General features: G+C 47.9%; 2 protein-coding genes across 2 annotated transcripts in view; both read left to right on the top strand.

Moving 5' to 3' along the window:
* Nucleotides 1-15,293, top strand: part of LOC135509297 (otogelin-like protein) — a 51,739-nt gene extending 36,446 nt beyond the window's left edge. The window contains exons 29-56 of the mRNA XM_064929830.1: nucleotides 1,929-2,085; nucleotides 2,431-2,457; nucleotides 2,576-2,755; nucleotides 2,924-3,202; nucleotides 5,380-5,497; nucleotides 5,619-5,698; nucleotides 5,781-5,871; nucleotides 6,199-7,222; nucleotides 7,352-7,529; nucleotides 7,630-7,772; nucleotides 7,916-7,939; nucleotides 8,020-8,112; nucleotides 8,217-8,406; nucleotides 9,213-9,572; nucleotides 9,722-9,907; nucleotides 10,060-10,272; nucleotides 10,381-10,485; nucleotides 10,579-10,686; nucleotides 10,816-10,917; nucleotides 11,008-11,112; nucleotides 11,260-11,294; nucleotides 11,462-11,525; nucleotides 11,666-11,844; nucleotides 11,964-12,068; nucleotides 12,187-12,306; nucleotides 12,387-12,432; nucleotides 14,260-14,339; nucleotides 14,446-15,293. Of these exons, the coding sequence (XP_064785902.1) occupies nucleotides 1,929-2,085; nucleotides 2,431-2,457; nucleotides 2,576-2,755; nucleotides 2,924-3,202; nucleotides 5,380-5,497; nucleotides 5,619-5,698; nucleotides 5,781-5,871; nucleotides 6,199-7,222; nucleotides 7,352-7,529; nucleotides 7,630-7,772; nucleotides 7,916-7,939; nucleotides 8,020-8,112; nucleotides 8,217-8,406; nucleotides 9,213-9,572; nucleotides 9,722-9,907; nucleotides 10,060-10,272; nucleotides 10,381-10,485; nucleotides 10,579-10,686; nucleotides 10,816-10,917; nucleotides 11,008-11,112; nucleotides 11,260-11,294; nucleotides 11,462-11,525; nucleotides 11,666-11,844; nucleotides 11,964-12,068; nucleotides 12,187-12,306; nucleotides 12,387-12,432; nucleotides 14,260-14,339; nucleotides 14,446-14,646 (4,593 nt within the window). The 3' untranslated portion in view covers nucleotides 14,647-15,293. The remainder of the gene's footprint in view (nucleotides 1-1,928; nucleotides 2,086-2,430; nucleotides 2,458-2,575; nucleotides 2,756-2,923; nucleotides 3,203-5,379; nucleotides 5,498-5,618; nucleotides 5,699-5,780; nucleotides 5,872-6,198; nucleotides 7,223-7,351; nucleotides 7,530-7,629; nucleotides 7,773-7,915; nucleotides 7,940-8,019; nucleotides 8,113-8,216; nucleotides 8,407-9,212; nucleotides 9,573-9,721; nucleotides 9,908-10,059; nucleotides 10,273-10,380; nucleotides 10,486-10,578; nucleotides 10,687-10,815; nucleotides 10,918-11,007; nucleotides 11,113-11,259; nucleotides 11,295-11,461; nucleotides 11,526-11,665; nucleotides 11,845-11,963; nucleotides 12,069-12,186; nucleotides 12,307-12,386; nucleotides 12,433-14,259; nucleotides 14,340-14,445) is intronic.
* A 1,340-nt stretch (nucleotides 15,294-16,633) lies between these two features.
* LOC135508811 (phosphatidylinositol phosphatase PTPRQ-like) overlaps nucleotides 16,634-23,467 on the top strand; it is a 59,004-nt gene continuing 52,170 nt past the window's right edge. Inside the window, 10 exon segments of the mRNA XM_064929023.1 lie at nucleotides 16,634-16,699; nucleotides 16,875-17,006; nucleotides 17,145-17,289; nucleotides 17,438-17,737; nucleotides 17,815-18,032; nucleotides 18,244-18,427; nucleotides 18,594-19,202; nucleotides 19,441-19,704; nucleotides 19,821-20,114; nucleotides 21,835-21,965. Coding sequence (XP_064785095.1) covers nucleotides 16,634-16,699; nucleotides 16,875-17,006; nucleotides 17,145-17,289; nucleotides 17,438-17,737; nucleotides 17,815-18,032; nucleotides 18,244-18,427; nucleotides 18,594-19,202; nucleotides 19,441-19,704; nucleotides 19,821-20,114; nucleotides 21,835-21,965 — 2,343 coding nt within the window.

Here is a 23,467-nt window from a genome sequence, read left to right as displayed (position 1 = left end):
CGAAACTCAATAGAATAATCCGTTATGGATCGATTCCCCTGACATAGGGAAGACAGGGCCCTGGAAGCCTCCTTCCCAAAAACAGAACGGTCAAAAACCCGTATCATCTCCTCCTTAAAGTCCTGATACTGGTTAATACACTCAGCCCTCGCCTCCCAGATTGCCGTGCCCCACTCACGCGCCCGTCCGGTAAGGAGAGAAATGACGTGGCGATGCGGGCTGTGCTCCTGGAGTAAGTGTTGGGCTGGAGAGAGAACACCACATCACACTGAGTGAGGAATGAGCGGCACTCAGTGGGCTCCCCAGAGTAACACGGCGGGTTATTGATCCTGGGCTCCGGAGACCCGGAAACCCTGGAAGTGGGCGGTGGATCGAGGTGGAGTTGGTGAACCTGTCTTGTGAGGTCGGAGACTTGGACGGCCAGGGTCTCAACGGCATGTCGAGCAGCAGACAATTCCTCCTCGTGTCTGCCTAGCATCGCTCCCTGGATCTCGACGGCGGAGTGAAAAGGGTCCGGAGCCGCTGGGTCCATTCTTGGTCAGATTCTTCTGTTATGTACTTGAGTGAAGACCCAAAAGCGGTTTTAACAGAAACAAAGTTCTTTTAATGAAAAAACAGGAATGGCATAGATCCTCTTCCGACGTTGTCAATGGCACAATAGAATACCCGCAGAGAGGGTGACAAATGAAACATAAAGTCCCTCTGATGAATAGCTGGGTAGCGGCGACAGGCTGCAGGTCGCTCTGGGTCGGTGCGGGTCACAGAGGAACGGTGGTAGCTGATCACACGTAGCATATGATGAACTGGACACAGTGCAAACAAAAGATAGTTAGTAGAGTGCAGGATGCACCTGCCAGGCAGACTCCGACAGGATAGGACTAGGAGAAAGCAAACGAGACGATAGCTTGCTTCTGGCATGGGAAACACAAACGAGAATCTGACACTGAAAGTAGCAGGAACAGAGAGAGAAATAGAGACCTAATCAGAGGGAAAAAAAGGGAACAGGTGGGGAAAGGGTGAATGAGCTAGTTAGGGGAGATGAGGAACAGCTGGAGAAGGAGAGAAAGAGAAGGTAACCTAATAAGACCAGCAGAGAGAGACAGAGTGAAGAGAAAGGACAGGAACAGACATAATAAGACATGACATATTAGGCCCAACATTTGGAAGTTTGGTTTTCCTAGATAGGGCTATTATATTGTGATCACTACATCCTATGGATTTGGGATACTGCTTCAAAGCAAATATCTGCAGCGTTAGTAAAAATGTGATCAATACATGTTTATGATTTAATTCCTGTGCTGTTTGTAACTACCCTGGTAGGTTGACTGACAACCTGATCCAGGTTTCAGGCACTGGTTACAGTTTGAACTTTTTTCCTGAGTGGGCATCTTAATGATAGCTAGTCAATATTTAAATCACCCAGAAAATATACTTCTCTGTTGATATCACATACATTATCAAGAATTTCACACATAGTATCCAGATACTGACTGTTTATTGTTGTGACAAAGAACGCACACACGCACATACACACACCCCTCCATACACATTGTATTATAAAGCTCAGTTGTCTCTAATGTCTAATCTGAACCCTGTGTTCCAGAGTTCAACCCACATCTCATTGTTCTAATGTACCATCACTCAGACCCACTCTGAATTAATGATAACTATTCAACCCCTAGAACACACACACACACATGTCACTCATTCCTATCTACATTATTCACACACACACCTTAACTTACATCTAACCCAGACTCCCTGTCTTCCCCCACTAAACCCTCACTAACCCCCCCCCACCCCCCAGGTAGACATGTAACCTGTGTGTGTGTGTGTGTGTGTGTGTGTGTGTGTGTGTGTGTGTGTGTGTGTGTGTGTGTGTGTGTGTGTGTGTGTGTGTGTGTGTGTGTGTGTGTGTGTGCGTGCAGGTGGATGTCTCATGGTTCTATATGAACTGCTTGACAGACACTTGTAACTGTAATCGGGGCGGAGACTGTGAGTGTCTGTGTACGTCCATCGCTGCCTATGCACACACCTGCTGTCAACACGGTGTTACTGTGGTATGGAGAAACCCCTCTGTCTGTCGTGAGTACACACACACACAGTGTGGATCTGTTCCTCAGACCCAATTCCTTCTGCTTTCTATGTCAGCATAGGTGCTGGGTCACTCAATGCTCCTATATACACACACACCAACACACATACACACACACCACTACCCAGAACTATAAAGTCCCACCACTGCTCCATATCTCATCCACCATTTGTTCTATCTGTCATCAAATGACCCCAGATATTCACACATACACTCTTACACAATACCACGATCTCTCTCCCAGCCTGATCTAAACATTAAGGGTTACTTTGCTACTTAAGTATCCTATGTGGATTTGTATGTCTCTAAATGTTTGTTCCGTTCTTCACTTCCAGCCTATGACTGTGAATACTACAACCAAGGTATGTTTGAACCTAACCAAAATGTATCATAAAGGAACACTTTTCAGCTCACACAAAAATACAAACACACAGGTATACACACTAAATATCCTAATATATTCATTCTGTGTCTCTGTAGAGTTAGGTGAAGGTCCATTCTCAGTGGCCAGTGCTGTGTTTAATGGTACAGTCTTCGGTGTGAACAGAACCAGTGGGTCAGTCTTTCCTCTAGTTAGGGAGTTCGTAGGTGGGCTGCCTCCCCCTGGACTACTCTTTAACTTCATGATCACAGCAGGACTACAGAAGGACCGCACATCACGTGAGTCTCTCTCTCTCTCTCACACACACACACACACACACACACACACACACACACACACACACACACACACACACACACACACACACACACACACACACACACACACACACACACACAAATACATCTCTTGTGAGCTTCACCCATATGTTAAACTCTGCATTACAGGTCTCCCGGTGATCTCTCTGGAGTCAGCGGAGCGTCCTAACTACTTCCTGGTTGTTTCGGACCGCGCTGGGCTGCGGTTGGAGCAGTGGACAAGAGGGGAGAAGTTTGGCCGCAGGGCTTCCTTCCTACAGCACCAGGGGCTGTTCCTGCCTGGCCACACCTCCTTAGAGCTGATTGGTCAGCCGGGAGTGTTCCTGACACTGACACGCACATCTGCACGCGCTCAGAGATACGACAACTCAGACAACTTCAAGACCAGCAGCTCCTTTACCCTGGAGGGTTAGACAGAAATACAAAGTCATAATGCACACACATATAGCGCGATGTCAGTGTCAACAGAAATTGTATTTGAATTCCATAATTTGAATATGTATTAGGGTATTGCATTTGAATGTAATATTTTTGAATTTATAATGCACAAATTGAATCATTGAATTCATAAGTTGAACTAGTATTTCATGATTTGAAACAGAATTGAATGAATATTGCGTTCAATTTTAAAATGTAAATTTAATTGAATATTTCATTTTTTTATGGTTGTTATGGCAATTATTGTCTGTGTATCAAGTTTACAAACTATAATTTCATTTTTATTTTTTTAGAACTTTTACTCCTTTTTCGTGGTATTTAATTGGTAGTTACAGTCTTGTCTCATCGCTGCAACTCCCGCACGGACTCGGGAGGCAAAGGTCGAGAGCCGTACGTCCTCCGAAACACAATCCAGCCAAGCCGAACTGCTTCTTGACACAATATCCACTTAACCCGGAAGCCATCCACACCAATGTGTTGGAGGAAACACCGTACACCTGGCGACCGTGTCTGCGTGCATTGCACCCGTCCCACCACAGGAGTCGCTAGAGCACGATGGGACTAGAACATCCTTGCTGGCCAAACCCTCCCTTAACCCGGACAACGCTGGGCCAATTGTGCGCCGCCCCATGGGTCTCCCGGTCACGGCTGGCTGCGACAGAGCCTGGACTCGAACCAGGATCTCTAGTGGCACAGCCTGAGACCACTGCACCACTCGGAAGTTCATTCCAAGTTAACCAAAGTTTCATACACTACATTACCAAAAGTACGTGGACAGCTGCTCGTCAAACATTCCAAAATCATGGGCGTTAACATGGAGTTGTGCCCCCCTTTGCTGCTATAACAGCCTCCACTCTTCTGGGAAGGCTTTTGACTAGATGTTGGAACATTGCTACGGGACCTTGCTTCCATTCAGCCACATCAGTGAGGTCGGACACTGATGTTTGACAATTAGGCCTGGCTCGCAGTCGGTGTTCCAATTCATCCCAAAGATGTTCGATGTGGTTGAGGTCAGGGCTCTGTGAAGGCCAGTCAAATTCTTCCACACTGATCTAGATAAACCATTTCTGTATGGACCTCACTTTGTGCATGGGGGCATTGTTGTGCTGAAACAGGAAAGGGCCTCCCCCAAAATGTTGCTACAAAGTTGGAAGCACAGAATCGTCTAGAATATCATTGTAAGCTGTAGCATTAAGATTTCCCTTCACTGGAACTAAGGGGCCTGGCCCGAACCATGAAAAACAGCCACATACCATTATTCCTCTTCCACCAAATTTTACAGTTGACACAATGCATTGGGACAGGTAGTGTTCTCCTGGCATCCACCAAACCCAGATTCGCCCATCGGACTGCCAGATGATGAAGTGTGATTCATGTGAGAATGCGTTTGTACTGCTCCTGAGTCCAATGGAGGTGAGCTTTACACCACTCCAGCTGACTCTTTGTATTCTGCATGGTGATCTTGTGTGTGGCTGCTCGGCCATGGAAACTCATGGACACAGACACGGTCGCCAGCTTCCGATGAGCAGTTCTTGTGCTGACGTTGCATCCAGAAGCAGTTTGGAACTCGGTAGTGAGTGTTGCACAGACAATTGTTATGCGCTACGCACTTCAGCACTCAGCGGTCCCGTTTTGTGAGCTTGGGTGGCCTACCACTTGTTGCTCATAGACGTTTCCACTTCACAATAACAGCACTTACAGTTGACCGGGGCACTAACTTGTTGGAAAGGTGGCATCCTATGACAGTGCTACGTTGAAAGTCACTGAGCTCTTTAGTAAGACCATTCTACTGCCAATGTTTGTAAATGGAGATTGCATGGCTATGTGCTCGATTTTATACACCTGTCAGCAACGGGTTTGGCTAAAACAGCTAAATCCACTAATTTGAAGAGGTGTCCACATACTTTTGTCTATATAGTGTATATTCAACTTCTCAGATGCATTCAGAACCAGTTTTCAAATTCAGTTCTCTAAATTCAGTTTCAAAACCAGAGACAACATCCTGGTACTTTTCCTGCTGGAAAAGGTAGAAGAGAACAGATAGATTCAAACGATCTCTATGGTAAACAGAAGCTAGCGGTACGAACACACACACAGTTTATTTTTCTGTGTTTATTGTGTGTATGTTGATGGTGTGTGTATTCCAGAGAGCAGTTTTGTGATCCCGTTCCGTATGATGTGTGAATGGCGCTACCATGCATGTGCCAGTCCTTGTGTTCGTACATGCAGCGACCTCGCCGCAACACGCTGCCACTTCCTGCCCCCGTAAGACACACCTTGCAAACGCTTACAAATGCACACTTAGAAACACGCTTACAACATCGTATTACACTGTAAGAGAATGTTTAATACAGGTTTTGAACGTTTGTCTATGTGTGTCTGGCAGGGTGGAGGGCTGTTTCCCTCGCTGCCCCAAAAACATGGTTCTTGATGAGGTCACCAGGAGATGTGTCTACAAAGAGGACTGTGAGTAGAGTGTGTGTCACACGAGGATCTGTTAAAGTACAGGTAAATCGGTGTTAATTTATGTCTGTGTGTCTGTCCTCAGGTGTGTCCCTTCCTCCCACTCCTACACCCTATGCCTTCGTAAACCAAACAACCACCACCCCAACTACTACCACAACAGCCCCCACTACTACCACTACAGCCCCCACTACTACCACTACAGCCCCCACTACTACCACTACAGCTACTACTACTATCACTACAGCCCTTACTACTACCCCTACAGCTACTACTACTACCGCTACAGCCCCCATTACTACCACTACAGCCCCCACTACTACCACTACAGCCCCTACTACTACCACTACAGCCCCCACTACTACCACTACAACCCCCACTACTACCACTACAGCCCCTACTACTACCACTACAGCCCCCACTACTACCACTACAACCCCCACTACTACCACTACAGCCCCTACTACTACCACTACAGCCCACACTACTACCACTATAGCCCACACTACTACCACTACAGCCCCCACTACTACCACTACAGCCCCCACCAGTACCACTACAGCCCCTACTACTACCACTACAGCCCCCACTACTGCCACTACTACCACTACAGCCCCCACTACTACCACTACAAGCCCCACTACTACCACTACAGCCCCCATTACTACCACTACAGCACCCACTACTACCACTACAGCTACTACTACTATCACTACAGCCCCCACTATTACCACTACAGCCCCCACTACTACCACTACAGCCCCCACTACTACTACTACTGTTAGGCCTACTAGTACTGCTACTACTACATCTAGAACCACTACTAGGACCACTACTACTAGTAGCAGAACTACAACCAGTGCTGCCTCTACAACTGTTACTGCCACCAGAGCCCCCACCACTCCCAGTACAGCCCCATTGACTGAGCGTTTCACCCACACACTCACCCCTGCTCGCTCCCCCTCTCCTCCTCTCCCTTCCCTGCCCTCACCCTCCACCCCCACTGTGACCGAGCACACCACTTCACCTGCAGTCTTTCCCTCTGTCTCCCCCTCTTCCTCACCCACCACTACTAGTAGCACCACAGGGGTCATGACCCTGACCCCTTCAGAGGTCACTACAGTAGCCACCCCTACTCCCCCCAGCCTGGCAGTGACTGACTCCACCACTCCACATCCTCCCCCTTCTGCTACCCCTCCCCAGCCTTCCACCCAGTCTTCTATCTCTCCCCCAGCCACTACCTCCTTCCTCACCTCCTCTCCCCCTCCTCCTCTCTCCCCCTCCACCCACACCCACACCCCAACCACCACACAAACACATCATCCTGTTCCTACGCCCACAGAGACCATCTCTGTATTTCCAGTTGTATATGACACCTCCTCTGTTACCATGTCGACATCACCCCCAGAGACGACGGAGTTCATAACCACGGAAACATCCACCAGCACAGACTTCTCTCCTACACCTGAGGCAGTCAGCATGCCAACAGTGCTGCCCCCCTTCCTCCTGCCCACCGCCCCATGCACAGTAAGAGCCAATCAGTGAGAGCCAATGCGTATGGAGAAGATAAGAGGGCCGAGCATGCAGCCTTGGAGAACTCCCTCTGCCAGAAGCTGAATTCCTTGATCTCTCTGTCTTTCTATCTGTTCTCTCCAGCCCCCGTACTCCTACCGTGTAGATGAGTGTACAGAGCTGATCTGTTTTAACGGGGAGCTGCTCCTCCATAACTCCTCCCTCCACTGTCGGTACAACACCACTCCTCCTCGCTGCTCTCTGCTGGGCATGGCTGTCCTCACCAACACCGATCCCTGCTGCCCACTCTGGCAGTGCCCCTGTAAGAACACACACTACTGTGCATACACAAACACACTTTACATAACATTTTTGTGTGTCTTTGCCTATCCGCGTTGTGCTTGTGTGTGTGTGTGTGTTAGGTCGCTGCTCGGTGATGTCAGACCTGCGTGTGATAACGTTTGACGGTAACAACGTGGCGCTGTATGATAATGGCTCCTACATCCTGGTCTACCTGCCCAGAGAGAACATCATAGGAACAGTGGATAAATGCCCTACCAGCCAGGTACACAGACTGTTAGGTGTTATATGCTGCTGTAGTTGTTGTAGTGTTATAGTACTTTATGTTATTATAGATGTATTATAAACTGTTATGGGATGCTATAAGCTCCTGACTGATCTGTTGGCTTTGTCTTGATTCCTTTTTAGAGCGTCAACTCCATCAGACGACCGGTAAGTTTCCCTTTAACATCTAATCATCATGTATGTGATGATGGTGTTCATTCTGACCAGGGCCTCTCTCCCTCTCTCAGAGCCCTAGTGGTGGGACGTCAGGTTTGTGTTTTAAGAAGTTGAACATCACCACTCCGTCCTACAGGATTATCATCAACCGCCTAGACCGCAAGGTGACCATCACTGACCGCATCTGACTTTTACCACACTGTACAACACTACTCATGCTACCTCTCTGTGTGTGTGTGTGTGCGTGTGCGTGCGTATGCGTGTCCAGGTGTCAGTGAACCACATCAAGGCACGGCTGCCTTTCTCCCGCCAGGCTCTGTCAGTAGAGGACACAGGCAGTATGTACCTGATCACCACTCCTGAAGGAGTCAACATACAGTGGTACCACAGCACTGGCATCATGGTGCTGCAATACACTGCCCCCTCCAACACATCTGCTCCTACTAGAGGCCTCTGTGGTAAGACAGCCATGAAATTAGCTAGATTTGGCATTTACTCTTAACATGTTCATCCTTCACTGTCAGATCAGGTATATGAAGTCCACAAGCATGATTTAATGAATCTGGAAGAGGGAAAGTTTCTCTCATACCTGACCATACCTTATTTTTGCCCTAGTTCAGTGAATGCGTGCGTCCTTAATAGTTGTATAAATAAGGTTTTAAAATTGTGAGTGAGAGTAGGGCCTATTTCTTGTCAATGCTCTTACAAATTTTGGGTTTGGACGTTGTCTTACTTTAGTTGAGCACTGTCACTAATACTCTGGGAGTCAGGAAGCAGGTGCAGAAGGTGAGTTTAATAATAAAGAATGCAGAGAAACAAAACATGAGATGCGTACAGAACGTGAATGGAAACAAGGCCGCCTGATGACTTAGGCCCAAATCTCCGTCATTTGTATGAAGAAAGGAGATATGGTGGGAGCAGACAAGGCACCCGGATCAGCTCCCCCTATATCTCAGCTGGTGCTCTCATGCATGCTTCCGTGTTGCTTGCCTCGAAGCGAGCATAAAAGGCGATAAAATAATAAAGAATGCATAGAAACAAAACATGAGATGCTTACAGAACGTGAATGGAAACAATGCTGCCTTGATGACTTAGGCTACAGAGTGCTAAATAAAGGGAGAGAAATAAAGGTGATAATGAGGTCCAGGTGTGCGTAATGATGGGGAGTAGCAGGTGTGTGTAATGCTGGGGAGCAGGCATGACAAGCACCTTCTACTCCTCTCTAAACTTCAGCTGTGCATGTGCCTGCTGGTGTGTCTCCCAGGGTGTTGTGACGGGAACCCGGCGGATGACCTGAAGCTGCCTAACGGTACGGTGGTGAGGGAGGTGGCAGACCTGGGTCTATTCCTGCAGGCCTGGAGGGTCCACACCTCAGAGGACACGGAACACACACGACGCATCGGAGACAACTGTACCACTGGAGACTGCTCTACCTGTCTCTCCATGCTCAGACAGAGACCCTTCACTCCCTGCCACAGCAAGGTGTCTCCAGAACAGTTCTGTGATGTGATGTGGGCAGGCGACCTCCACTATAAGGCCCACCAGTGTGACTTCCTGGCAGCCTACGTAGCTGTCTGCTACACTTACCAAGTCTGCATCAACTGGAGACGACACAACTTCTGCCGTAAGGACCTCGTATACACACACATACACAGACACATCAGGTTTGCATTAGCTGGTGATGACACAAGTGTGTGTTCTTGCGGTGTGTGTGTGTGCGCGCATGTGTCTACGTGTGTGTGCGCATGCGCCTGCGTGTGTGTGCATGTGTAGCATTGAGGTGTCCCCCAGGTAGGGAGTACCAGGCGTGTGTGTCGACCTGTACCACCCGGACCTGTCAGAACAGAGAGTTCTATGAGGAGACCACCTGCTCCCACATCCGAGAGGAGTGTGTGTGTCGCTCTGGAACCATCCTGCACCGAGCAGACTCCTCTTACTGCGTCACAGAGGAGCAGTGTGGTGAGTATGTCAGCTCTGTGTCAGCTCCATGTCAGTTACATGTCAGCTCTAGTATGTCAATGCTGTGAGCAGGTGCTCTGTATGACTGTGTAGTACAGGTTCTGTTGTTTAGTGTGTACTGTTAACGTGTGTGTCTGTGTCTATGTGTGTAGTGTGTACTGATAACGAGGGGTCTCCGCGGGCCCCTGGGGAGGTGTGGAACGGGTCATTGCGTAGCTGCTGTCTGTTCCGCTGCCTGGAGAACGGTTCTGTGGTAGCAGTAGAACCTGACTGTAGCATTAGTCCCACTCTGCTGTGTGAGAGGGAGGGAGAGTACGTACTGGATGTCCTGGAGGAGGGGGCTTGCTGCCCCAAGCAGATTTGTGGTGAGCACACACACACACACACACACACACACACACACACACATATATATGCATGGTTAGACACCGACATGAACACACCTACTCTCTCTTTTTCTCGTTCTCCCTCAGAATGTAATCTGACCATCTGTGAGAGTGAGGCTCCGCCCTGTGAGAATGGGAACCAGCTGGTGATTGGTTACAGTGCCCTGTCCTGCTGCCCAGAGTACCGTTGTGGTAGGTACTGAACCAAAACATAATATCTTTCATCATTTGATGGTATTGTTAGGTGTGTTTTAATAACTGAGTCCTGTGATTGGTGTGTCCCAGAGTGCGACCCCCATGCCTGTCCCCCCCTCACCGCCCCTGATTGTAGAGAAGATCAGTTCCTAGTGGAGGTTCGTGAGGACAACTCCTGCTGTTACACCTTCCTGTGTGGTAAGGTCGAACCTTATACTTCTTAATGGGTCTACCGTCTCCATCCAACATTACTGTAGCTGGACTTGGGGTACAAGTTGTAAAGGAAATGTTAACACAGTCAGTGGAATGTTTGTGTTCTTTCTGCAGTGTGTGAGTCGTGTATCGAGCCCGTGCCGTCCTGTTCTTATGGAGAGATACTGGCTGTGGATCTGAACACCACCCACAGCTGCTGCCCTCAATACCACTGTGGTAACACACACAAACATTATACTCTACACAAGCTGTACACGCTATACACACACAGTGTTGATGTTTAGCGCAATGTCCTCCTGTGTGCAGTGTGTGACGTGAACCTGTGTCCTGAGTCGACTTTGAGCTGTTCTCCTGGTCTGTCTCTGATCCAAACAACCCTACCTGGACACTGCTGCCCCGACCGTCACTGTGGTACACACACACACACTTTTGTACTCCACATACACACACCAACATTCCCAGAACTGTTTCTTTGAAAAAATCTTGTTGTCCAAACAGAGAACACTGTTCTAGGCCTCCAGTTGTGTAGTAAACCCAGTCTTTTTCTCCTCCTCTCAGAGTGCCACTGTGAGGACAGCCCAGTCTGTCAGGTGGTGAGTCAGTCAGCTTCAGCATTGTGTGTGTGTGTGTGTGTGTGTGTGTGTGTGTGTGTGTGTGTGTGTGTGTGTGTGTGTGTGTGTGTGTGTGTGTGTGTGTGTGTGTGTGTGTGTGTGTGTGTGTGTGTGTGTGTGTGGTCATAGTAACGTCTCTGGTCTGTCAGGGGGAGGTACAGGTGGAGGTCGCAGACAGCAGAAGCACCTGTGGCTGCCCCCTCTACACCTGCAGTAAGTTCATACACACAGACACACACACACACCCACACACCCACTATGCACAGACACCCCCACACGCACACACACACACACACTATGCACAGACACACTGCTAGGCTACCTAACTCCTGAGCCCTGACCTGTGTGTGTAGAGAAGGCGGAGGTGTGTGTGTTCCAGGGAGTCACGGTGCTGGGTCCGGGGCAGAGCCTGATTCAGTACTATGAAGGAGAGCTGTGTTACACCGTCCATTGTCTGACACATCGTGATACACACACTGGATACTACGCCATGGAAGTGTCCGCTGTCAACTGCTCTCAGAAGTGTGGCCAGGTATGTGTTTCTCTCTCTCACACACACACATACCACAAACCTCCATCCTGATCGGAGCTAGGTAAATTCTTCTGGAATCTCTGTGTCCACCCACCCCTCCCACTCACTCTCTCTCTTAGCACCAGCTGTACGTAGCATCATCAGATCCTCAGGTGTGCTGTGGCTCCTGTAAGAATGTCTCCTGTTCTTTCAACAATCACAACGGAACCACTGAGCTCTTCACTGTGAGAACACACACATCATTATACTGCCAAATAGACACACACTCTACCTAACACACAAACACTTTGTGTGTAGACGGGGAAATACTGGATGGCTAACTTTTAGTGTGTGTATGTACAGGCAGGGAGCTCCTGGGTGGATAACTGTACGCGGTATGATTGTGTTGAGACGACAGTGGGAACTGTGATGCTGGCCTCAGGGGTGGTCTGCCCCCCCTTCAATGACACAGAGTGCACTCAGGTACTCACTCACTCACTCACTCACTCACTGACATTCACACACAATTATGTCTGTCTGTAACCTTTCTTCAATCATTGCAGAATGGGGGCGTGGTCCAGAGCTATGTGGACGGCTGCTGCAGGACGTGTGAGTGACCAATCACATTCGCTTCTCATATGCTTTCGGCTGTCAATCACAGGGGTGGGCAGGGCGTTGCCTGGCAGTGGTTGGGCTTATTGGCTGACTGGTTTGGGGGGGGTGCGGCCTGTTGCAGCCTTGGACAGAGTAAAAGCTTGTGGTTGGCTGGCAACAACGAGCATGAATCACTACACTACCCAGTAGCCTCTGCTCTAGGGGTGGTCCTAGATCTGCCTGATGGTCCTGATACATATCGTGATAATATTAAAGGAGGATTTTACTGTTGATTTATAAAATATTTTCTTTAGTGGGGAAATTGTCATACCTCACAGTTTTCTGGAGAACAAAAGCATGCAGACAGCGGTCCTACCATTCCTGTTGTTTTAGACTCTATGATGCTAATGATACACTGTAGCTAACCTGACTCCATACTGTACTTTCTAGGTGTCCAGAAAATGAAGGCAGTTTGTATTTTGTGTGAACTGTCCCATTAAACACACTAATTTCACATGTAAAGGTGAAGACAACAGACCCAGTCTGCTCTCCCAGTAATAACAGCAGTTCTGCCTCCTTGCCCGCTTGCCTGCTTGACCAGTTTGGCCAATGGGAATGCTACGTTTGTTACAGTTTGGCCAATGGTGATGCTTGGTGTTTAGAGTTTGTCCAGTGAGAATGAGCCTTGGTGCATCAGTGTGTAGTGATCCTGAGTGTTTGGCCGTCTGGCTGTCTTCCCCAGTCTCAGAGAACACTGTCTGGCTCCCATGGCTGTGCATGCCACTGCGCTGATTACTCTGTGTGTGTGAAAATGTGTTCTAAACCAACGTTAACCTGTGTGTTTTCCTAACGTTCTCCTGACATTGCTGTTCCTGCCGCTGCTCCCAGGTTCTGGAGTCGGTGTTTTACCGTTTACCGTTAACCCCGTAACCCCCACTGGTAGTACTAACTGTGACAAAGGTACCACGACCTCTCACCTTTCATCTTTAACCTCTCACATCTCACCCCATAACCCCAACTGGTAGTAGTAACTGTGACACAGGTACCACGATCTCTCACCTCTCACAGTGAGTGTGTTCTAGTCCTAACCCTACCACTCCATACATATAAACTACAGGTCAAGGTTCACCTAACATTCCTCATAGCAAAATCCTATTCCAATGGTTCAATATGTTATTGCTGTGCTGAATCCTCTAGGACAGCGGTTACTGTACCACCAACTGAATTTTGCTCTGCATGGAGTGCCCCTGAATTACCCCCTCGTGTATTTTACCAGTAGGCCTATGGCCTCATGAGTCTTCTCAAGTAGCCCTTGTAGATAAGCCAAGTACCCCCAGGGTTCCTTGTACCCCTGGTTGATAGGCCAAGTACCCCCAGGGTTCCTAGTACCCCTGGTTAGAAACCACTGCTCTATGTGAGTTAGAATCATTCCTGTTCCTTCAAGCATAAAGAGAGTAGAGCTGGACTCCCAAGCTATCTTTCCACATTCCACCAACCAGCCCCAACCCCCTGTTGCTTAACCTGATTGGCCAGTGGCCAATAGGATCTGGGTCTTTGGCATGAGAACTGCTCCCCCCGGTCAGCTGACTGTCGATCAAACTGAGCCCCCGCTGCTAGGCAACAAAGAGCCCAGCTCAATAGAACTTTGACTGTGTGAGTGACAGGAATCTAGGGCTGAGGATGAAAGCTGTGTGTGTGTGTGTGTGTGTGTGTGTGTGTGTGTGTGTGTGTGTGTGTGTGTGTGTGTGTGTGTGTGTGTGTGTGTGTGTGTGTGTGTGTGTGTGTGTGTGTGTGTGTGTGCGTGTGCATCTCAGCGTTTCCTCTGTGTGCGTGTGTGTTTAGGTAAGGAGGACGGCAAGACGTGTAAGCGTGTGGCAATCCGAACCACCATCAGAAAAGACGACTGCAGGAGCAACGCACCGGTGAGAGAGAGAGAGTGTCAATAAGACAGTTTTAAAAAGTTAACACTGATAGAGAATAAAATCTCCCCCTCTCTCTCTCCCCCTTTCTGTCTTTTCTCTCTCTCAGGTGACAGTGTTTTCATGTGATGGGAAGTGTCCGTCTGCCACCATCTTTAACTTCAACATCAACAGCCACGCCCGCTTCTGTAAGTGCTGCAGGGAGAGTGGACTACAAACCCGCTCCGTCACCCTGTACTGCTCACACAACGCTACCCTGGTGGTTTACAGCTTCCAGGAGCCTGTCGACTGCTCCTGCCAATGGAACTAAAGAGAGAGCGAAGCTAGTCAGTGTGAGCTCCATTATGGAGTTCAATAGGAGGGATGGAAATGGAACAGAGGTTAGAGGTCAGAGTAGACAGGTCAAGCGTCCAGGTAGGCGAGTTCTTTAGTCTTCCTTCAGTGTGTTGTGGAGGGCTGTATGCTGACCTGTTATAGTGACCCTGTCGTTACAGATATGTAGTGGTCAGATGTGCAGGGCTGTAACCTGTTCCTGCTGTACTATGATAACACTAGGCCTATCTGTACTCCTGTAGCCTGCTCCTCCTCGTGTGTAACACTAACTGGTCCTCTCGGACTTTAACATGTTTAGATCAGTTGGTCTGAGCTGACAAGACCGCTGCTGCTTTAGTATGGATCTAGTGGTCTCTTGATGACTGACATGTTTTATATGCCAATCAAATTTCTCTTACAAAATAGGTTGTTTTTTTTACAAGTGTAAAGCTTTTATCCAAAAATATTTGTATTTAACTCAATCAATTATTTAGTAAGGTGATAATCCACCTGAGCATCTGATGGTAGATGATCTGTATTTCAACAGAACGCTGTATTTGTTGTGTTGTTTAATGTGAAGCATTGTGCCAGTAATCAGTATGTGCTGATGCCATCAGATAGACTAGAGTCTCTAGTCATACAGAACCTCTCAGAATAAAACAAAACATTTAACAATGACTAACTGATTGGTGGGTGTTTTGTTGCGTGAATGAAAAACTCATCCTCCTCCTCCACACACACACTCCCCTGCTGACACAGCTTGTTCAGTGCTGACGTGTGTTTGTGTTGCTCTATCCTGGTGGTGTGTAATAATGGTGCGTGTGGGAGTCTAACAATCTGTATATATAATTACCATGTAAATACACAGTGTTAATGACACTTCATCCAAGGTAAAACACCAGTGACCTCCAGAAGGAAGATATGAACTATTGGAGAGGCATGAATCCACATTGATTAGTCATTGATTGATTCGTGATTGATCAGTGATCAGTTCTCACATTCAACCACTCGCTTATTCACACACAGCTTTGATCTGCTGTGTGGAACACAGTGGACTTGGTTGGCATATCACTGCATCACGACAGAGAGGAGTATAAATCTGCAAACATGCTGAGGTGTATGGAGTGTTATCTATCTAGTGAACTTTAAGTTCTTTACTTTCACCCGGTCTTTCTCTCTCCTTCCCACTCCTTCTCTCTCCCTCCTCTCTCTTTCTCTCTCCTTTCCACTCCTTCTCTCTCCCTCCTCTCTCCCTCTCTTTCTCTCTCCTTCTCTCTCCCTCCTCTCTCCCTCTCTTTCTCTCTCCTTTCCACTCCTTCTCTCTCCCTCTCTTTCTCTCTCCTTCCCACTCCTTCTCTCTCCCTCCTCTCTCCCTCTCTTTCTCTCTCCTTCCCACTCTTTCTCTCTCCCTCTCTTTCTCTCTCCTTCCCACTCCTTCTCTCTCCCTCCTCTCTCCCTCTCTTTCTCTCTCCTTCCCACTCTTTCTCTCTCCCTCTCTTTCTCTCTCCTTTCCACTCCTTCTCTCTCCCTCCTCTCTCCCTCTCTTTCTCTCCCTCTCTCTTCATAAGTTCCTTAAGCCTAGTTGTCATAGTAACCTGCTCTTATCCCAACAAAGAAGAAGGGTGGCAGGGGCAGAACAAATTGGTGTTAGCGACACACACACACTGATTGAATGGGACTGTGCACGCCTCCACACAGGCTCTGCTTCAAAGAAAGTTGCTGAGGGGCGCTAAATTCAAAGTTGTGTTGCATCACTGGGAAGGACTACTCTGGTGTAGTTCAGCTGTGATACACTCCTCTTATACAGAGCTCTGACAACCTCAGACCTTACTGGAACCTCTGGTCGTGTAGTTTCTTCGCTCTTTGGTACATAGATGGGATATACAAACATCCATGAGTTTCTGATTCCAAAGCAACATTGATATTGGGTGTATGTTGTGGTACCATCTATAGATGATTGTGAATGCCATTCCTCTTGTGTGCTGATGAGATTACCAGGCTTCCCCATGGATGGAACCGTGCATATGTGGCTGCTGGCAGGGTTCATCCAGGTAAGACACGCACACAACTACACACACGCAGTTTCTAGCTATACCTTTTAGGTGAAACAGTTATGATTTATCACAACACTCTTCTTTTAACCGTCTGTGCCAAAGTTTCAAAAATGATATGTATAGAATTTCTGAGGGTGAAAAGTCTCTCTTTTCTCTTTCATTCTCTTTCCAGGTGGTCAGTCTCTTGTGTGTGCAGTGGTCAGATCCTGCGGTCGTGGTTGTTGAGGTTGTGTTTGGCCACTTCCCCACCAGTCAGGATCCAGACTGGTACACCGTCTCCTACCAGATTGCACACAACCTCACGGTCAGAACGTAATCCACCATACAACCATAACACTAGCTCCATATAACCAGCACCCAGCCTCACGGTCATACCGCACAGCCACCGGACAACCACAACCATATCGCAACCACTAAACCACTCTCTGTCCCACCCCTACAGGTGTGGCTGGATCCGATTGGCCGCTCTGAGTGTTCTCCTGACTGCAGGCTGTTTCTGCAATTGGCTAAGGAGCCAGGAGGAAGTGACATCACGCTGAATGCTATTAAAAACAATACCACACTGAAGACTAAGACCTTTCATATCGGTAAGCCTTACCCTGACCCCTGACCTATACAGGGATGTCCTGTTATGAAACAGAAGTTAAAAGATGGATTAAATTGAAACAGGCTGGTGTGTGTGTGTGTGTGTGCGTGCATTTGTGTATGTTTGTTTGTGCGTGCACCACTGTGTAGCTCCTGTCCCCCCCTCCTCTCTCCGTGTCGAGGTGACCACCACCAGCACTCTCCTGACCTGCAGCCTACAGAACAGACAGAGCCTCACTGCTCTCAGTCTACACAACATGCACATCGAACACACACACACTGAATACACACACACTGAACAGACACACTCTGACCACACACACACCTCTTCGTACGTAGTGAGAGGTCTGCAGCCTGGAGCACACTACAGCATCACAGCAGAGTTGACCACACCTCTCACACACCTCAACATCAGCCTCACCCAGAGACTACACACCACGATGGAGACAGGTACAACACACACACATAATTAACATTGACCACTGTATGTCTATGTTGACTGTGAGTTGACCACTGTCTCTCCTCAGCCCAGTGTCCTATTGGTTGGCTGGCGAGTGGAAGGAGCTGCCACAGTGTGAGTAGGCGGAGCCTGTCGTGGGGCGATGCCAAGCAAACCTGTATAGGCATGGCTTCAGGAGGACACCTGGTGGATGTTAAAACAGAGAGAGACCTCCTCCTCCTCTCCTCTCACCTGACTACACACAACAACCTACTACTGCTCTGGACCGCTCTCAACGACAGACTGGTAACACACACACACACATATATGCATGTGAGTGAGATAAATGGCTGTGTTAGCATGAATGGTGTTTGCTTTCTAAACAGTCAGACACATTAGCTTCCTCCTTACAGAGGAGTGTGTTAGTCTGTGATTTAAAACTGATGACTGGGACATTCCCAGCATGTGTCTGGCAAAAAAAACACACAACGTTTTTTGTTGTTGTTTGTCTTCACAGGATGAGGGGCTGCCCCGCTGGTCTGATGGCTCCTCCTACAACCTGACGAGTGCTATGACATCATCATCACTGCCAGCCAATCAGACGGACTGTTTTGCTCTACAGAGGAACACTACTGGACGAGGCTACTTCCTGACTTCGTTCTTTTGCCACATTCCTTTACCCTATATCTGTCACTGGGAAAGTATGCATTAATACATTCAATACCAGAGTCAATAAACACCCTAATAACACTTTACCCCTGTCCGACACCCACTAACCCTCTCTCTCTCTCTCTCTCTCTCTCTCTCTCTCTCTCTCTCTCTCTCTCTCTCTCTCTCTCTCTCTCTCTCTCTCTCTCTCTCTCTCAGTCCCTCTCCTCCCTCCTTTATTCAACTTTCACCTGGTGGAGGTAACAGAGAGAGATGCAGAGCTTCACTGGAGTGACCTCACATTCGTAAACTCCTCTCACCCTGCCCCCCAGCTCTATGTCCAATACCAAGAAGAGGAGGGAAAGGAGGAAAAACATGGGGAAGAGAAGGAGAGGAGGACTGCAGGTCGAGTCCCAGTGTCTCTATTCTCCAGAGGGCTGAAAGTGCCAGGCCTGTACCCAGGCAAGGTCTACTCTCTGTCCCTCAGAGCCTCCCACCTTACTGGGGCCGCATGGAACCTGGGGAGCGTGCAGACTTGTCACACACGGCCCCTTCCCCCTCGAAACATCACCATTAGCAATGTGACAGCCAGTCAGATCACAGTAAGCTGGACAGCCCCAGACTCCCAGCATGCTGTGCGGTGGAACTTTCTGGTTCGCTGGGAGGGTGTAGCCTCAGGCCTGGAGACTAGAATGGTTGTGGCTAGCAGCGCCAGGTCCGCTGTGATTGCAGGACTGGAGGGGTTCAGGAAGTACAAGGTCAGAGTTGACTCCGTCACAGAACATGGTGTGGAGAGCTGTGGAGGGGAGGAACTGACCCTATACACTGGTATGAAAGTCTGTGTTTGTGTAACGCTTCGGGTGTACTTGTTTTTTACAGCATAATGCTGAATGTGTGTGTGTGTGTGTGTGTGTGTGTGTGTGTGTGTGTGTGTGTGTGTGTGTGTGTGTGTGTGTGTGTGTGTGTGTGTGTGTGTGTGTGTGTGTGTGTGTGTGTGTGTGTGTGTGTGTGTGTGTGTGTGTGTGTGTGTGTGTGTGTGTGTGTGTGTGTGTGTGTGCGTTGGTAGCGGTGAGCCCCCCAGGTGGTGTGGTTGTGTCTAGCAGAGGGGAGAATCTGACAGCGTGCTGGTCCGCCCCGTCAGGTGAAAGCCCTGATGGGTACTATGTTAGGCTACGCCCCGTCAGCCAGGCCCGCCCCATGGAACTGTGGGTAAATGAGTCCAGGTGTGTGTTCCTGGCCATATTCAGTCCAGGGCAGAACTACGAGGTGGGTGTGGCTTCAGTGAGAGGAGAGAACATGAGCCAAGAGATCAACACCACATACAGAACAGGTAGGCCCACAGAGACGTGTGTGTTCAAGTTGAAGTTTCAACAAATGTTGGTGTTGCTCCATCATACTGTGTGTATCTCTTTCTCATTGTGTGTGTGTGTTCCCGTCTTTGTGTAGAGCCTGGGCCCGTGCAGGCAGCTGTCCCTCTCTCAGTAGGAAGCAGTTCTGTGGTTCTGTATGTCCAGAGACCAGTACTGGGTGTGTGTGATGGAGTGAGGGTGTGTGTATGTAAGGGAGTGTGTGAGGGTGTGTGTGTGTGTAAGGGTGTGTGCGATTGGTGGCCATTCCCCCCAGGTAGGCACACAGTAACAGTTGGCAGCCTGACTCCAGGGGAGGAGTACCATCTCAGTGTCTACAGCACCAGCCGACACAGGACCGGACCAGCATACCAAACACACACACTCAGGACACGTGAGTACACACAAACACACTCATATTTCCATCTCCTCAGACAATTTTGTGGGTGATGAAGTGTGTGTATGTACAGTTGAAGTCGGAAGTTTACATACACCTTAGCCAAATACATTTAAAGTCAGTTTTTCACAATTCCTGGCATTTAATTATAGTAAAAATGCCCTGTCTTAGGTCAGTTAGGATCACCACTTTATTTTAAGAATGTGAAATATCAGAATAATAGTAGAGAATGATTTATTTCACCTTTTATTGCTTTCATCACATTCCCAGTGGGTCAGAAGTTTACATAAACTCAATTAGTATTTGGTAGCATTGCCTTTAAATTGTTTAACTTGTGTCAAATGTTTCGGGTAGCCTTACACAAGCTTCCCACAATAAGTTAGGTGAATTTTGGCCCATTCCTCCTGACAGAGCTGGTGTAACTGAGTCAGGTTTGTAGGCCTCCTTGCTCGCACACGCTTTTTCAGTTCTGCCCACACATTTTCTATAGGATTGAGGTCAGGGCTTTGTAATGGCCACTCCAATACCTTGTCTTTGTTGTCCTTAAGCCATTTTGCCACAACTTTGGAAGTATGCTTGGGGTCAATGTCCATTTGGAAGACCCATTTGCAACCAAGCTTTAACATCAAGACTGATGTCTTGAGATGTTGCTTCAATATATCCACATACTTTTCCCACCTTATGATACCATCTATTTTGTGAAGTGCACCAGTCCCTGCTGCAGCAAAGCACCCCCACAACATGATGCTGCCCCCCCCCATGGTTTGCAAGCTTCCCCCTTTTTCCTCCAAACATAACAATGGTCATTATGGCCAAACAGTTCTATTTTTGTTTACATTTACATTTACATTTAAGTCATTTAGCAGACGCTCTTATCCAGAGCGACTTACAAATTGTTTCATCAGACATCAGACCAGAGGACATTTCTCCAAAAAGTACGATCTTTGTCCCCATGTGCAGTTGCAAACCTTAAGTCTGGCTTTTTTATGGTGGTTTTGGAGCAGTGGCTTCTTCCTTGCTGAGCGGCTTTTCAGGTTATGTCGATATATGACTCGTTTTACTGTGGATATAGATACTTTTGTACCTGTTTCCTCCAGCATCTTCACAAGGTCCTTTTCTGTTGTTCTGGGATTGATTTGCACTTTTCGAACTCCTCTCCAGGAGAAAGAACGCGTCTCTTTCCTGAGCGGTATGACAGCTGCTTGTTCCCATGGTGTTTATAGTTGCGTACTATTGTTTGTACAAATGAACGTGGTACCTTCAGGCGTTTGGAAATTGCTCCCACGGATGAACCAGACTTTTTCTGAGGTCTTGGCTGATTTCTTTTGATTTTCCCATGAAGCAAAGAGGCACTGAGTTTGAAGGTAGGCCTTGAACTACATCCACAGGTACACCTCCAATTGGCTGAAACTATGTCAATTAGCCTATCATGACATCATTTTCTGGAAATTTTCAAGCTGTTTCAAGGCACAGTCAACTTGGTGTATGTAAACTTCTGAACCACTGGAATTGTGATACAGTGAGTTATAAGTGAAATAATCTGTCTGTAAACAATTGTTGGAAAAATGACTTGTGTCATGCACAAAGTAGATGTCCTAACCTTTGACTTGCCAAAACTATAGATTGTTAACAAGAGATTTGTGGAGTGGTTGAAAAATGAGTTTTAATGACTCCAACCTAAGTGTATGTAAACTTCCGACTTCAACTGTATGTGTAGGCCTGGCCTCTCCCAGTACTGTGAGAGAGGGCTCAGTAACAGAGTCATCAATAGAGATGCTGTGGGATCCAGCCTCTGGACACGGACACAACTATGAAGTCATCTGTCTCAACTGTCACCACACACTCATGGTACGGCAGCAGGGTGTGTGTGCATGTATGTGGTTAAGTGTCTACAGTATAGAAAGGGTTTATGTGGTGGAGTGTCTATAGAATGGGTTTATGTGGTGGAGTGTCTATAGAATGCGTTTATGTGGTGGAGTGTCTATGGAATGGGTTTATGTGGTGGAGTGTCTATAGAATGGGTTTATGTGGTGGAGTGTCTATAGAATGCGTTTATGTGGTGGAGTGTCTATAGAATGGGTTTATGTGGTGGAGTGTCTATAGAATGGGTTTATGTGGTGGAGTGTCTATAGAATGCGTTTATGTGGTGGAGTGTCTATAGAATGGGTTTATGTGGTGGAGTGTCTATAGAATGGGTTTATGTGGTGGAGTGTCTATAGAATGCGTTTATGTGGTGGAGTGTCTATAGAATGGGTTTATGTGGTGGAGTGTCTATATAATGGGTTTATGTGGTGGAGTGTCTATAGAATGGGTTTATGTGGTGGAGTGTCTATAGAATGGGTTTATGTGGTGGAGTGTCTATAGAATGGGTTTATGTGGTGGAGTGTCTATAGAATGGGTTTATGTGGTGGGGTGGAGTGTCTATAGAATGGGTTTATGTGGTGGGGTGGAGTGTCTATAGAATGGGTTTATGTGGTGGAGTGTCTATATAATGGGTTTACAGTAGAGTCGTGGCCAAAAGTTTTGGGAATCTGCTGCCTCAGTTTGTATGATGGCAATTTGAATATACTCCAGAATGTTATGAAGAGTGATCAGATGAATTGCAAAGTCCCTCTGCCATGCAAATGAATTGAATCCCCCAAAAACATTTCCACTGCATTTCAGCCCTGCCACAAAAGGACCAGCTGACATCATGTCAGGGATTGTCTCGTTAGCACAGGTGTGAGTGTTGATAAGGACAAGGCTGGAGATCCCTCTGTCATGCTGATTGAGTTTGAATAACAGACTGGAAGCTTCAAAAGACGGGTGCTGCTTGGAATCATTGTTCTTCCTCTGTCAACCATGGTTACCTGCAAGGAAACACGTGCCGTCGTCATTACTTTACACAAAAAGGGCTTCACAGGCAAGGATATTGCTGCCAGTAAGATTGCACCTAAATCAACCAATTATCGGATCATCAAGAACTTCAAGGAGAGCGGTTCAATTGTTGTGAAGAAGGCTTCAGGGCGCCCAAGAAAGTCCAGCAAGCGCCAGGACTGTCTCCTAAAGTTGATTCAGCTGCGGGATCGGGGCACCACCAGTAGAGAGCTTGCTCAGGAATGGCAGCAGGCAGGTGTGAGTGCATCTGCACGCACAATGAGGTGAAGACCTTTGGAGGATGGCCTGGTGTCAAGAAGGGCAGCAAAGAAGCCACTTCTCTCCGGGAAAAACATCAGGGACAGACTGATATTCTGCAAAAGGTACAGGGATTGGACTGCTGAGGACTGGGATAAAGTTATTTTCTCTGATGAATCTCTTTCCGATTGTTTGGGGCATCCGGAAAAAGGCTTGTCCGGAGAAGACAAGGTGAG

Source organism: Oncorhynchus masou, chromosome 22 (assembly GCF_036934945.1).
Source record: "Oncorhynchus masou masou isolate Uvic2021 chromosome 22, UVic_Omas_1.1, whole genome shotgun sequence".
Taxonomy (NCBI): domain Eukaryota; kingdom Metazoa; phylum Chordata; class Actinopteri; order Salmoniformes; family Salmonidae; genus Oncorhynchus; species Oncorhynchus masou.
Note: the sequence above shows the minus strand (reverse complement) of the source record. Positions and strands in the feature narration are given on the sequence as shown.